Source organism: the organism of the source record quoted next, unplaced genomic scaffold (assembly GCF_019419815.1).
Source record: "Pyrus x bretschneideri cultivar Hongxiangsu unplaced genomic scaffold, Pyrus_bretschneideri_v1 Contig14, whole genome shotgun sequence".
Classification (NCBI taxonomy): Eukaryota; Viridiplantae; Streptophyta; class Magnoliopsida; order Rosales; family Rosaceae; genus Pyrus; species Pyrus x bretschneideri.
The window spans coordinates 2,905,490-2,921,178 of NW_025999435.1; the positions used below are offsets into that span (position 1 = coordinate 2,905,490).

General features: G+C 36.0%; 1 protein-coding gene, 1 long non-coding RNA gene and 1 pseudogene across 2 annotated transcripts; 2 read left to right on the top strand and 1 right to left on the bottom strand.

Moving 5' to 3' along the window:
• The window catches only part of LOC103953673, a 35,057-nt pseudogene extending 31,522 nt beyond the window's left edge, over positions 1-3,535 (top strand).
• On the bottom strand, positions 1,995-3,665 carry LOC125475216. Its single transcript, XR_007256637.1, has 2 exons — positions 3,529-3,665; positions 1,995-2,813 (listed from the first exon to the last, which is right to left on the bottom strand). It is a non-coding gene; the product is annotated as an uncharacterized LOC125475216 (long non-coding RNA).
• Positions 3,666-8,601: 4,936 nt separating this feature from the next.
• LOC103953641 (solute carrier family 35 member F1) lies at positions 8,602-15,121 on the top strand. The gene is made up of 11 exons (XM_009365415.3): positions 8,602-9,059; positions 9,713-9,807; positions 10,560-10,617; positions 11,185-11,379; positions 11,537-11,613; positions 11,803-11,885; positions 12,209-12,260; positions 13,440-13,508; positions 13,938-14,024; positions 14,140-14,201; positions 14,495-15,121. The coding sequence occupies exons 1-11, from the start codon at positions 8,942-8,944 to the stop codon at positions 14,649-14,651; spliced, it is 1,053 nt and encodes a 350-aa protein (XP_009363690.2). The 5' UTR covers positions 8,602-8,941; the 3' UTR covers positions 14,652-15,121.
• The last annotated feature ends 568 nt before the right edge of the window (positions 15,122-15,689 follow it).

Below are 15,689 nucleotides of genomic sequence, written 5' to 3' on the forward strand. Positions count from 1 at the left end.
TAGTGTAGATAATATCGTTTGTTAAAAATAAAAATAAAAACTAGGTGTTAAGAATAACACTACTCTTTTTATTGTGCTAGGAAGTCTATGTAATTTTTATTATTTTATTACAATTACCTTGGATATTTTACTAGAAACTTGGGCGTCATTACCATCGCAAATACTCTAGATTCTTCTAGAACTTTGTTGAATTCTTTTTCCAAATAAGCATTGCATCTTACCATGTTGAGGATATATATACATTTAAACTTTGTTCTTATTGTCAGGAAACTCCAATTGTTGAAGCCATATCACTTAGTCCAGACCTAATAATGCTTAATGAGAGTGAAAAGCAACCATTCAACTTCAAACTGATGTCAAACTTAATAATGCTTATTGGGCCTATTTTTCAAACCGCCGCTTCTCTAGACCTTCCTGATTCTCTTCGTTACCTTTATTGGTTTAAATATCAACTGGAATCTTTGCCGTCAAAATTTTCACCGGAAAATCTGGTTGAGCTTCATATGCCAGGGAGCCGAGTTAAGAAGTTCTGGAAAGAAGACCAGGTATATTATATGCCTATTCTAATTCTTGTATAAAATTAAGTGTAGAAATTGTATTAATTCTTGATATTTCTCTCTACTCTTGTTACAGAGACTTGTCAACTTACAAGTGCTCGATCTCTCTGAATCTTCAAATCTAACTGAAGTTCCAAATCTCTCTGGGAGTGTAAAAATTGTGAACATAGATCTCTCTCGCTGTTCACGTTTGGTTGAAATTCCTTGGTATTTTCAAGATCTTGACAGGCTTACTCATCTTCGTCTTCAACACTGCCGAAGTCTCAAGTATCTTCCAGAGATGCCAAGAAATATTAAAGACTTAGATTTATTGGGCAGTGGTATAAAGGAGTTGCCCCAATCAATTTGGTCTCACGAAAAAATTTCTCACTTGGATATAAGGTATTGTGAAGACCTTGAGAAACTTCCAAGCAACATGTGTAAGCTGAAAGTCTCTGGTTCTTTTAATCTAGATGGTTGCAAATCTCTTGCTGAGTTTTCGGAGCTTCCCAGGGATATAACTAAATTATCATTGGCTCACAAGTATAGACTTGTGAGTCTACCAACCAACATTTGTAAGTTGAAATATCTCAAGGAACTCGATCTCTCCAGCTGCTTTAAACTTAAAAACTTTCCAAAGATCTTGGAGCCAATGGAACATTTGGAGTCTTTAAATTTAAGTGGAACAGCAGTTCAAGAGCTACACTCACCAATCGAATTTCTCCCTGCTCTCAAAATACTTAAACTACAATTTTGCAAAAACCTTTCAAGTATTCCAAAGAGCATTTGTAAGTTGAAATATCTCGAAGAACTCGATCTCTCTTGGTGCTCCAAGCTTGAAAACTTCCCAGAAATTTTGGAGCCAATGAAACATTTGAAGTTCTTAAATTTAAGTAGAACGGCAGTTCAAGAGCTACCCTCATCAATCGAGTTTCTCCCTGCTCTCAAAATACTTGGACTATTATGTTGCAAAAGGCTTTCAAGTATCCCAAGGAGCATTTGCAAGTTGAAATATCTCAAGGAACTCAATCTCTATGGATGCTCGAAACTTGAAAACTTCCCAGAGATCTTGGAGCCAACGGAAGATTTGCAATACTCAAAATTACGTGAAACAGTGGCACAAGAGCTACACTCATCAATCGAGTTTCCCCTTGAGCTCCAATATGGACATTGGGACTCCAAGCCACCGGTCGATTTTTTTGATAGTGGATCATCGATTCTACGGTCAGGCATGCTGGATGGAAGGATGGGTAGTCGTTCTATTAATCAAGGTTGGACATTCTGACATGACACAATTTAATTGTATTTATGGATGTTTCTATGTCAATTGGCCAGCAAAAAATTACTCCCAATTACAAATAAAATTTTATATCTACAAAATACCTATGGCATACGTAAGTTTTTACATCAAAATACGAACACATTATGCAAAGGATGAACATCCAGCAGCAAAGCATCTCGCAGAAAAATATGCTTGATCTAGCCTGTTATGTTCAGGAATTCAAGCTAAATGCCACCAACTAAAACATTGTCAATCATCCACCACCCAAAAGAGGAAAAATGAACAACTGTAACTCCGGGATAGGGATAGTACAAGTTTTGCAAAGATGCATCAGTTCCATTAACAGCTAACAAGATGAGAAACAAACAGAAGAAAAGAGCTTCAATAACCACATGGCATATGTGCCTGTAAAACACAAGCCAATAGATGAATACAAAGAAAATAGTACTACCTCTTAGTCGTCCCATTTCAGAAATAGGTCGCGGGCTTGTGCATCAGTGATTTTCCCATCTCTGTGTGTGTCACGTTTCACAAAAATACTGGTGTACTTCTGAACATCAGTTTGAGTCATCCTAGGCCATGACAAATGAGACTGACTAGAAGCAGAGTTCCCAGCTCCGGATGAAACTCCAGTAGCACTAGTCGGAGACCTGCTGGTTTGCTTTTGCAAATGACTGGGCCTGCTGAGGCTGGCTACCAACATGGGTACTTGGGCTAGCTGAAGACTGGGTCCCAACAAATACTGGCACAATGGCTGATGAGATAAGTACGTTGCCAGGAGGAAAATTCTGCCTTGGTTAAGATGGGGTTGCAACATAATACTTGAACTATTATGTTGAGCATTTGTAAGTTGAAATATCTCGAGGAACTTGATCACTCTTCGTGCTCCAATGTTGAAAACTTCCCAGAGATCTTGGAGCCAATGGAAGATTTGCGGTGCTTAAAATTACACGGAACAGCGGTTCAAGATCTACACTCACCACTCGAGTTTCTCCCTGCCCTCCAATGGAATTCAGTGTTCTCCGAGCCAATGGAAGATTTTATGCAAAGTTATTATAAGTGGAACATTGGTTGAACAGCGGTTAAAAAGCCGTTTTTAAAACCACTGACAGATGTAAACAAGATCATAAAGTTAAAGAGTAGGGGAACTTATAGCTTCCAAAAGTTATGTTCGTGGTCATACTATATAGGCGCATAACTGTAACCATGGACAGTGTTCATGCCTGCACTATCAGCTCGAAATGTCATATGCAATATCGTCATGTTCTCTTTCAAGATAATGTGGCATGATGGATGGGTAGTCATTCTATCAATCAAGATTGCACATTCACACATGACTCAATTTAAAAGTATTTATGGATGTTTGTATGTCAATTGGCCGGTAAAAAATTACTCCCAATTACAAATAATGCGACATTTCTCTTTCATCTACTTATTTTCTACCATTTGAACATCAATTCCACATTTATACTAACACGAAATAAAAATCTCAGTTTAAATCAGAAAATTACAACATCCCGAGCTCCACATTAACCACTTCAACTACAATTAGATTAAAAATTCAAAATCAATCTGATTTGGAACACATTTCCACCAACATAAAATCCCGATCAACCACTATAATTACACAAATATAATCATACACACTACAATATACATCCACTTACACACACACACACAAGCATATGCATATATAGAGAGTGAAAGTACCTGCGCAAGGACCTGTTTGGGGAGACCGGAGCCCTGGAAGAAAGCGACGGCTTCATTGCCACTAATCCGATCATCGCAGTCCAAACCGGCGCTTCGGAAATACGCATCAAAGAGATCCACGTTTGCCGATTGGTTTTGCGCCGACGCAACCGCCACAGTCGGATTGCGATTCGCGGAAGATCAGACCATGGAACCAATCGAGAGCGCCGCGCGCTCTGGCTGCCATACGCGTGAGGAGCGCCGGGAAGAAGCAGAAACCACGAATTCGAAGGACCAAGGTTTCGACAAAACGACGACGTACAACGGGCATTTGGTAGCCCTTCTTCTCCGATTAGGAGGAAAATCAGACAACGACGGAGACTGAGAGATGGTCGTGATATTTCAAAACTGCCACTCGTTCTAATGAGCCCGGCCCATTAAGCCCTAGTTTGGTATAATTCTGAAAAAATTGGTTATAAAAAAAAAGCTCTAGCTTTTTTATGTTCGGTAAACATTCAGCTTCAATTTTTTTTACAGTTTTAGATAAAAAAAAAAAGCCAAAAACACAAAGCTGCAAAACCCAGCTTTGAAAAACCAAGTTTTTTTCACATCTGTTTTACATAAAATTTTATCAAACACTATAATATTACTTTTTTTCCAAAAGCACTTTTACAAAAAAGTTTACCAAACACTGCTGCTTTATTTCAGTTGCTTATTTTCACAACACGGTAGATGCAGTTTTTTTTCAAATCTCAACAATACCAAACCAACCCTAACGCTTGGCAGGGCTGCCTAGGGCCCCCGAATTTTATATATATATATTATATATATATATATATCTATCTAAACTAATATTACAAACTTTGTCTAATCAAATAAGAAGTATACGGACTTTGAGCCTTGAGTATTTGCTTATAGAATTTTGTTAATCATATCAGTTACCATTGCCTCTTCAAAAAGAAGTTTATCAAAATAAGTTGATCAAATCTTATCTCCAATCAACTATGTCACAAGAAATATTGAATGAGTTAGCTATTTTATCAATTGAAAAGGAATTGGTTGATTGGATTATGTATACTTAATTGGTACATTTGGTCTAAAAACAAGATACTCATAATATTTCAATAATGTTTATATATATTTCTTCCTTTGGTATTAATTTTTAATGATGTTTGACATAGAAATAGACTTTTTCATGTATTTAGCGAATTTTTTTGTACATATCCATGTATAAAGATCGGAAATATGAGAACTCTAGAATCCCATTTCTAAGTGATGATCCTCTCATGCTTCATATATTGGGTTGTATCCTTGCAATTCTTTGCCACATGTTGCCATTATTTTTGGGATCAGATTTTTGGATACGAGCATATAAACCTCGAACAATCTGGGAATGGGATGGCAAAACCAATAGTTGGATTAAGACATTTGTTCACTATTTTTCAGAATTGGATCGTTGGAGACTGAGTTTTTCTCAGCTCCGCCGTATGTTCTATATAATCTTCTTAATTAAATGAAGTAGGTTTGACGGTACCGCTACTTCATGCTCATTTATGTTTATACTTTATTTTAGTGCCATGAAATCTGTAGTTTTTTTTTTTTGTTGAGAAATGCTAACGAGACTCTTAAAATAGAACTCTCTAATAGAGAGTTTCTGTGGACTCTCCGTCGCCTTATGTTTTTAGCACAATTATGTGTCAACATTATAAAAATTGTGCCAAAAAAGTGAGGTATAATTGTCTCCTTAGCATATTTTTTTACAAGGACTCTATAATTGTTTATGTATTTTTTGTCCACTATAATTGTCCTTTTGGGGCACGTTATTTTGTTGCCTTATTATTCGAGGTGATAAAAAAAGGAACAGAATACAACTATACTTGGTGGTAAGAGCAGATGCACATTCGGATTAGGGTGGTCTTCGAAAAATGCCATTGAAGGTTTTTTGAAGATCTTTTGAATAAGAGTTAAATAAAATACTTATTCCCGCATATCCCAACGACGCTTGAGAGGATGCGTTTAAACAAACTTAGATCACTTACATTAGGACAACCCCACCACCCCGGGCGGGCGGGGATTATCCCTGGATGCACCAATGGTTGGTGGTGTTCAAGAAGACGAAAATGTGATGCTCAACAACCAATTGTTTATTTTTCTTTTCAAAGAAAAAAACCCAACTATTTCTGAATGAAAACAAAAAAAATACTGGTCTACTTCCCTTGAAAATAGTCATTGCTATTTACCAGTATTGCAATAGTGATATTTGTTTCTATTAGTAAGTGAAAGATCTTAATTTTCGCTCACATAAATAACAAGTTCGCTACAAATTATGTCGAAGAACAAAGAAGAAATTTCTTTTAATGAGAAAAGCCCAATACAATTACATTAACCAAAGCCCATTCAACAAAAAGCCAGAAAATGAAAAAGGAAATCCTAATCTTCAACCTGCAAAGGCTGATCGCTGTCGCCGCCATCATCGCGTTAGCAACCATAAGGGTAGCCACTTGAAAATAATCAACTCCATGTTGTATTCGATGAAGATATCCCAGTGCATAAGAGTAGTTCCACCGTGGCTTACTCCTCTAGGGGATTGGCTCCTTAATCACCCTAAAATAATTAAAAATACGAAAAAATTACAAAATATACAAAAATACAATAAATATACAAAAATTATTATTTTTTTCTATAAATAACCAACCATGTTCTTCCATCTTACACCACATTTTAATATTTTCAAATACTTTCAACAAATCTTTTATTATTATCCTAAATTAAAAATAAGATTATTTTTTATCATTGTATTAAAAAAACTATTTTAATACGAATTGTCTGGGTTATTTAGTATAGAGGTCGAGATACACTTGGTCAGTTACTATTCACTACATGCAATTACTATTCACAAAGAAGATTACATTGCCTATAGCCCAAGACAGCCTTACTACAAAGGAAATGCTCTAACAATTCAACATGCAACCAAGGCCGCCACACCATAGGAGAGCCAACGGATCCCGACCACAAACACAAGCCCCTACAAGTAGTATAAAAAACCAAAATAAATGGGAAGGGGATGGGGCTAAGGAGGCGTCTAAACAGCATGGCTTCGGCCAGAGCTGCAACACGATTGGGCTTTAATTTCATACATGGATCCTACACTTTGTTAGGTTCCATTGAGTGCGTCTTGACATTATGTTCAGTTTCACTGAGTTCATTTGGAACGTTCATCCAATGGATTCCATTAAGTGAGTTTGGAATCCTACTTCGTATCTTGTGTGTCAGTTCTATCATATTTTATGAGTGCATCTAGAATGCATAATGTTGTGATACGTGTTAGCTCTTGTGTATTTTTTTCCATCATATTTTGTGTTAGCTCTTCTTGATTTGTGCATCTAGAATGCGTTTGGAATGTGAAACATTGTGAGTCTGCTAATCTTATTATTTTAATATATATATATATATATATATATATATATTGAAGGGAAAGTAGATTGAAAATCAGTGAGGATTCAATCGAGTTTTGTTAGTGAAGATATTTTATATATGAAAAGGATTATGAAAATGGATTGGGAAAATGTCTTATAAATGAGATTGATTGACTTTTCAATCACATACATTGTATTACTGTCACTCACACGAACTTCATAGTTGTTCGGCTTTTTGCTTTACTGGTGCACCATTCTCACTGTTCAAAGGGCAATTTTGTAGGTTGACAGGTGTTCAACATTCTAAAGTTACGTGTTGATCCTGAACATATCTCATAATCGGGGCATGAGAGAATGAGAGAGCAGGTTTACTTGTATGAGTCAAGCCTAGTGTTGTGCTTTTGGAAATGCAGTCAAACATCCAACTCCAACGCATAAAATGAAACGAGGCCTTGTGTCCCTTCTTTTCTCCTTGTGTTTTACTTTATGCCCCACTTTGGACCACAGCCAGCCGTAGACCAACTGCACCGCATTTTCTGGGTCAAAAGTAGCCTTTGCCTCTAGTCATCTACCCTATAGGGTGCCCCACAAGTTTCATAATGCATGCTTTCTTTTTATATACATATAAATTCATGATTACATCATTAAATAGTTGGAAACTATTATTTTTGTCATGAAAGAAATGATTAAATTTATTATATATTCCTTACTCCTTAGTCTACATCAATTAATTTGTCAAAATGTTGTTAGACCTTAACTATAATTTTATTTGTCATTTAGTACACGTAATTGTATTTCTTTTTATTTATAAGAGTGATATTTTAAGTTTATATTTTTGCAAATGACGAGTTGGATTAATTTATTCCCCTCACTCTTTAGTGTAATTTATCTTTGTTTTTAATAAAACAGTAATTGATTTTGTCACTTAATCACTATAATATAATAGTATTCTTTTTAATTTGTAGGTGATTAAGCGGGTAGTTTTATGATCGACTTTCATAGCGAGTTCAATACTAAGTTATTATAATTGTCTGATTGAGTGGCTTGCGCAAATTTCCTCATCATAGTGTAATTGTATTTAAAAAAAAAAACCCCATAATTTACGTTGCTTAACTCCACAAAAAATGTGAAGGAATTATTCTTCGAACACTTTGTGAACGATTTGCAAAATTTTGTGCTTATTATCAAAATCATCCATGTTATAAATCAATCTGTAAAAAAACATCTCTAAAATGAAGTTGGTCCAGTCAATCAATAGAAGCAATTAAATTAACAAGTTGTCTATGAACAAAAAATTGTTAGATATTCTCCAAAATTCAATGACTGAGAATATTTCTAATTTGACAGTCTATGTGATACTTTAATATTTTCTAAAATATTTCACTTCACTCAATTTGTCAAATTAAACTATTATCTTATAACTATTATAATAAATGTTTTAAAACAAAAATAAGATTAATATAATCAATCAAAAAAATAAAAATGCGATCAATTTTAACAGTAAGAATGAGAGTTGTTGATTTACATGATGCCAAGTCAAATTTAACTTTTTGGTTGAAAAATATTGTTTTTACCTTTTTAATGATGTGTACATTTTGACGTTTGGAGATGCTCTGAAACATAACCGTCAGAAGTGTCGTGTAGAATTTGGTTCACTCAGCTGAGCCGTCCGTTCACTCTGTGATTCGGGTAAAACCTCGATTTCACAGTCCCTTTCGTCCATCCATATTCATTGTATTATCTTTCGTTTTTCCCCAAGGCTCAAGGCCCCTTCCCATTGCGTTCTTGAGTCGTACGCAAACACAAAATCCACCATTAGTATTTGGGTTTTCGAAATTCAGTAAATTGTCATCCTTTAAACGCCATTTACACTCAAAAGGGTGGAGCTTCTGCAAATGGGTCTCTGACTCTCTGAGTTTTTAGCTTTTTCACTCTACTGTTCGACACATTTAGCTCGTCAGTGTGTTGGGTTCTTGTAAAGCCTTTGAATTTGGGTTTTTCTCGGATTGACGGCAAATATGATGAGGTTTAAAGATTTTTGGGTAAAGAAGACACTGGTGGGTCTTGGGTTGGGCCAGTTTCTCTCGCTTTTGATCACTTCTACAGGCTTTTCATCATCCGAGCTTGCCAAAAAAGGTTCGATTTTTCTTATTTTCCACGTCTATGTATGTTTATTTCAATGCGAGTAAGTAGTTGGGTATTTAACAACTGCAAAGAACAATATAATCCGTGATTGATTGCTGACGAGTAAAGGGAAGGTCCATATTATGAAATTATATCGTTTCTGCATTTTCCCCGACCCTCGCAAAGCGGAGAGGCTCGTTGGCTTGGAGTCGTCCTTCTTTTTATATTGTTTCTGCATTTTCTGAAACATTGACTGTCATCTGTTATTTAATATATGCTGTTCGATTGGTGTGGTGATTATGCTTCTAAATTTGGTTTTTTGAGGTTTAATTACCGGACGCCAAAACCTGCAAGTAAGTTTTGTTGGATGTAAGTATATATTTGGGAGGTCCACTTTTACAGTACAAGCCCAATTGGAGATTGTAACTATTTATACATTCACCAATTATCTCTCGTTTTGTTGGCCACAATCTCCAAGGCTAAGTCGATAGTCCTCTTTTCAAATTCCACTGAAACTCTTCATATTGTGATTCATATAAGGTTGCCGCGTCATGTAGTCTTCTTTTAACTAAATTGTTTCTTGTATTCCTTGTTCATTCAAAATGCAAGGTCTTTTTAAAAGGATTATTATTTAATCATTCGTTTAATGTTTTTATTTTTGGCAGGAATTAATGTTCCTACTTCACAGTCTTTTCTGAACTATGTGCTCTTGGCAATTGTATATGGAGGTATCATGCTTTACCGAAGGAAGCCACTTAAGGTCATTTTTTTTGTCCCTCTATAAGACTACCTTTTTTCTTTGTGTAGATATGATTTCCTTTTCGCTTTATGTGATACAATTTGGTTTTTAGACATCTACATCTAGCTAAGTTTTAGTGTTTTGAGAATTTGTTATATAGATTAGTAGCATGTTGTTAAACGGCAGACTCGGAGGATCAGTGCAATCATGATGACATATAAAGGGCATTTGTTAGACCCTGGAACTGTGACCCTAGGGGGTTCTGTTAAATTAGTGATTTTTGGATTGTACATGTGTGGTTAACCAAATGTTGGTTCTTGGTAATCAACAAAATTACTAAAAAAAAAAAAAAAAAAAAAAAGGAAGTGATAGAACCTGCCCTTGGTCTGGCAAAAAAATAGAACCTGCCACCATGGTGAGATGATCCATGTATATGGATTGTCCAAAATGAAACATCTAAAGCATATTAAAAATGTGTGTTTCCTTGTGGGAGGTGCCTTTGATTGATCACAAATGAGAGATTGACTGATTTTGGTTGGTGGATGTTATGATTGTGCTTTCTGTCAATTGGTTGTGGCTTTTGATCTTAACACTGATGTTATTGGTTTAGTTTAAGAAAGAGCTAATTTAGCTGGCTAAAAAGACTAAAGTAATGAACCTTTAAGTGGTTCTTTTACGGCATAACTACGAAGTAATCAACTAACTTGTTCATAAATCATTAAAAAAAAGTTTCTAAAGACTTGTTCTCTCATCTCCCTTCGGAATTTGTGCAGGCTAAATGGTATTACTATGTGCTTCTGGGAATAGTGGACGTGGAGGCAAATTTTCTAGGTGCGTATTTTATTTTGTAGACTGAGCGTATACTTTGGTTTTATTTTTTTAAACTGGACTGATGTTTGCAACTTACGGAATTTTGAAGATTTGTTCCTTACATTGGAGACTTAACTATATTATGAATTTATTATCAAATCTTGGCCTCAACCCCACAAAGAAAGAAAGAGAAAAAGAAGAAGAATTCCTAGCTTTGGCCACTGCACAGGCTTCCATTTTACACAAAACTTGAAAAATGAAGAAATTGACGCGTGAAGGATCTGGAAACCAAAACAGCAGCATGTAAACAACAAGTACCAATGCAACCATCGAATTAGAACTACAGCTACAGTGTAGTCTATCCTAAGATGTATTCTGCTTATTGATTCTTGAATAAAGAAACTGTGAAGCTTGATAAAAAATTAAAAAATAAAAATAAAAAAACTGTGAACAACTGCCATCACTTAAGTTTTACTTTCAAGTTATAAGTAGAGTATGTGTGCTGGATATTTCTAGGAGTAAATTTGAATAAAAATTGGTTTCCTACAACAGTTTCATATTTGATAACTGATATCATTTGTTCTGCAGTGGTGAAGGCTTATCAATACACATCTATAACAAGCGTAATGCTGCTGGATTGTTGGTCTATCCCATGCGTTATGCTTCTTACTTGGCTTTTCTTAAAAACAAAATATAGATTCGCGAAGATAACTGGTGTGGTGGTTTGTGTTGCTGGGCTAGTCATGGTTGTTTTTTCAGATGTTCATGCAGGTGATCGAGCAGGTAAACAACATATGTCTGGTCAAATGTAGCTTTTTCCAGTTATCTTGGTTTTGTTTGTTAAATTCTTTTAACCATATATAATTAGGTTGGGGTAAATTATCCTGCATATGTTTGTTGAGTGGTTTTCTGATGTTATATGCACTGTTATGACTTGTAGGAGGGAGCAAGCCCAGTGTAGGAGATGCCCTAGTAATTGCTGGTGCTACGCTGTATGCTGTCAGTAATGTCAGTGAGGTAAGTAAATCCACAATCTTTCTGGGTTTTAGGAGTAGCCAAATATTTCTTGTTATTAACATAGCTTATGCCTGTTTCCATTATCATAGATAATGTGGGATATCTAGTAAACAAACGTTTAGCACGGGGAAAGTCTTCATAGATGCTACTTGGCATTTGCAAATTACTTGATTCTCTTTTCTTATGCAGGAGTTTCTAGTAAAGAATGCCGACAGGGTTGAACTTATGTCCATGCTGGGCTTGTTTGGTGCCTTCGTCAGTGCTATCCAAATGTATCCTTTGGTTTTGGATGTAGGCAATCAATATTTACAAGAATTATGACTTCTTAGTAAACGTGTGGACTTGTGTGATTGTTTTTTAGTTGATTATGTGCATTTTTTTTAAAGGGGATACTATTGCTGGATCTTATGTGGAGTTTTGTTTGATCATCTATACATGCAGTTTCAAATGAATTACTTACACCTTAATTTCCTTCAAATTGTGCTTTAAATGTCATAATAGATAATACAAAGAAGTTAATCATGTGCAAAGTGGTGTTAAGTGTTTTATACATGTGATTCTATTATCATGTTGTAACCCTTAATGATTCCTATAGGAGCATACTGGAGCGCCATGAGCTCAAATCCATTCACTGGTCGTCTGGGGCAGTATGTCTCTCTCTCTCTCTCTCTCTCTCTCTCTCTATCTATCTCTCTCTCTCTCTCTCTCGATTGAACAATTCAAACTTGCTCATAGCTACAGTGCACATCTGCACATCTGCACATCAGCAGCAAGAATTTGATTCCTTTGAAATATCGAAACAAAAATATTCCTGCCATTTTTATTGTTAAATCAGTTGGATACAGAGAGTCAAATTGAACATGCTACATCACATTTAAGACATTTTTGCTTTTTGGTTCCCAAATAGGTAATTTGATTGATCTATAAAGGAGAGCTGAGTTATTTCTTCTTTTCATACGAATAATAAACTAATGGTTACAGTTGATTATTTTTGGTATTAACCAACAAATTATATGGAACAACCTGGAAATTGTTGGTGCCAATCTCTCGTGGTCAAATGTCTTCATTTACGAAGTGAGCATCTAGGATTGATCACCTGCGTGAACACATAGAGGGAAAAGGTTGTTGCAGTAGGGGATATCGGGGTGTGCTAAATTGGCATTGATGGCCGAGTTAGTCTAGCTGATGTTTGGACTTTTTGTAGAGTATTTATGATAGGCAAACTGTATTAGCTTGAACCCAATTTATGCAGAGGCAGAATAGGTAGGGCAGTGTGTGTATGGGGTATCAGGAGTACACCGGAGTCTTCTGACACAACTCTGACTCCTGTGATGTTACTGTACATTCACCTTTTTCAGGAGGGGGCACATGGCCCAGTGTCTTGGTTCGTGGTCTATCCCCAGCCATAAGGTGGGGATTAATCAGCTGATCTGGACAGGTATGGTTAGCTTGGATTATCACAAGCTGGTTCTCGAAGTCGATAGTGCAGGAGACATTATGCATTGTCCATTTGTCCTCCACTGGTTAAATCATTTTGATCTGACCTAGTAAAATTGGCCCCGTTGATGGAATCTATGGATTTGGTATGAGCCATCCTTGGGCTTTTTGAGGGCTTTGTAGGCTTCTTAGACTACCAATAACACATAGGAAAGGTTCTGATATCAGATCTAGACAATACAACTTGAATGAATGTTCATAGTAGATCAATGAACCATGTACAGAAGAATTTCTTCCTGAGGGAGAATACTAATAGTTGACGAATTTTCCATCACCTTAAAATTTAGTTGTGCTTGCATTTTGACGGTCTCTTGTCCATGTAATTACAGGTACTTCCTTTTGTTGGATTTTCAGTGGCTATGTTCCTATTTTACTCATTTGTCCCAGTCTTACTGAAGGTATGATGTTTCAAACAATTGATATTTAATGACTTGACGAGTAGTCAGAAGCTTAGTGTGCATTAATCCTTTAATGTTTTGCGAGTCATGTGAAAATTCATTTGCAAGTTATGAAATCTCAGTTTGGTAGCATTTACGTCCACTTTCTATGTGACGTATGAACCCAGTAACCTGTTCCCTTAATAGTCTAGTTTTACATCATAACATTGTCCAATTGAATGTATGAAAAGACTTGTTCGTGTAGCATCAACCGCATCCTTGCTGATTATCTGCCCTGCATATTTCTTTGGCAGTTTAAGAGATGGTTGTTTTAGGTTAGATCATGGGATCAAGTTTTCCATACAAAACATAGAAAAGTAAATGAATTTTAATTTGGCACGTACCGTATGGTATAGAGCTTTGTGTAATAAATTTTGTTTATCCTTGCAGGCTAATGGATCCACAATGTTAAACCTCTCGTTGCTGACCTCAGACATGTGGGCAGTCTTAATTCGCATTTTTGCATACCATGAGAAGGTCTGTAAATTAATTGTATTGCCATCTCCATTTTTTATCATGAAACTTTGCAGTCATCTGTACTTTCTTTATATTAGAATGTGAAATTGCCTTTCTAAGCCAAGAATTGTCTCAGGTTGATTGGATGTACTTCGTGGCCTTTGCTGGCGTTTGTGTTGGGCTTGTTATTTATTCAGGGTATGTAATTTTGGTTCTCTTTTCAGTTTCTTTGTCTTGACAGGCCTACCTCACTTGTTTACATAATTACAACTGCTTACAGAATTCATCTAGGAAGTAACTGCTGTAATGAGTTTTGTGAAAGGATGTTGTAATATGCGAATTAATGCCGTCAGCTCGTCAATAAAAACACTTATTGTTCCTTGCCACTTGTGCGGTGCTCTGATTCGTGTCTTCTGATGTGCACAAGTATTTATTTCCTCCCTCTTATGCTAGCAGACTAATGTATGCATTGTCCTCTACATTTGCTACAGGGGTGAAGAAGAGGATCAACGCTGTGCTGATGTTGCGGATGAAGATGCAGTGCAAAGCAAACATTTTGACGAGGAAGCTGGTCCAGTAGGTCGAGGAACAGGGGCCGGGACCTCAAAATCTGGGGATAGCAGCAGGCATGAAACATGTTACTGGTAGCAGTACAGAAAGGGAAGTAGCTGACAACAAGAGCATAGGAAAATATGTACAAGGGAGGAAATCATGAAGAAAAGTTTTCTTACTCTAAACTCAAGAGGCTATATCAACATCGGTGACAAGAGACGACTGGCGACCGCCGCGGTTAAGGAAGTAATGTTGGCTTCATTGCATTGCTATTTAAACAAAAACTTGAACAATGGATGTTTGAGGGTTGAAAATTGTAAATGTATAAATTTTTTTTCTTTCTTTGACAAACGATAGGATAATCCATACTAAATTACCGAGAGGCGGATTCGAACAAGTCTGGAAGTTTTAGCTGGTCATTCGACGTATGGTGTCGAATTGATCATTAGCTTGTAAGGCAAGGAAGTCGTACCGCCAAGCGTGTTCGTACTGCCTGCATTAAAATTTCTTGTTTAATGTCACAATGCCATTGGAAGGAAGGTGATCAATAATTTACCAAATGTTAATTTTATGTGTAAATAATAATTGCATCACACCTTTAGTGAAACCCCATCGTTCCATCATTTGGATTTAAAGAAGTTTTTATAAATATGCTATAATCCGAACAAAAGGGTGGAACGAAAAAAATTCGTTATGAAAGGGTGTACATATGTACATAAAAAATTCTAAACAAGTGGAAAGTAGTTGTTTCACTAAGAGTGGGACGCAAATATTATTCATTATGTATGTCATACTATTAACACGTTGTCTAGTGATACTCTCATTTCAAACTTTTTATACAAATCGAAACAATTGTAAGAAACCATTAGCCTACAACATACAAGGCTCGTTTAAAAGTGTTTTTAAAATATCTGAAAGTACTTTTTGAGAAAAAAAAAAATTTCTCAAAGCACTACTTCCTACAAAACACTCCGGTTATATGCTTCCCAAGATTCAATGCATTTTAACTAAAAATTGGTTTCGAAAACTATTTTCATCAAACACTTTCAACCATTTTAAAAACACTTTTAAACAAGACAAACAATTGCAGAAGCCGATGTACTGTCTAATTCAGACTATTTTGGAAATGTCAAC

Excerpts from the sequence above, each read along its gene's own strand:
- LOC103953641 (XM_009365415.3), top strand. The coding sequence starts at position 8,942 with ATGATGAGGTTTAAAGATTTTTGGGTAAAGAAGACACTGGTGGGTCTT. Across the intron at positions 9,808-10,559 it reads ACCGAAGGAAGCCACTTAAG|GCTAAATGGTATTACTATGT; the intron begins GTCATTTTTTTT and ends GAATTTGTGCAG. Across the intron at positions 11,886-12,208 it reads TTCGTCAGTGCTATCCAAAT|GAGCATACTGGAGCGCCATG; the intron begins GTATCCTTTGGT and ends TGATTCCTATAG.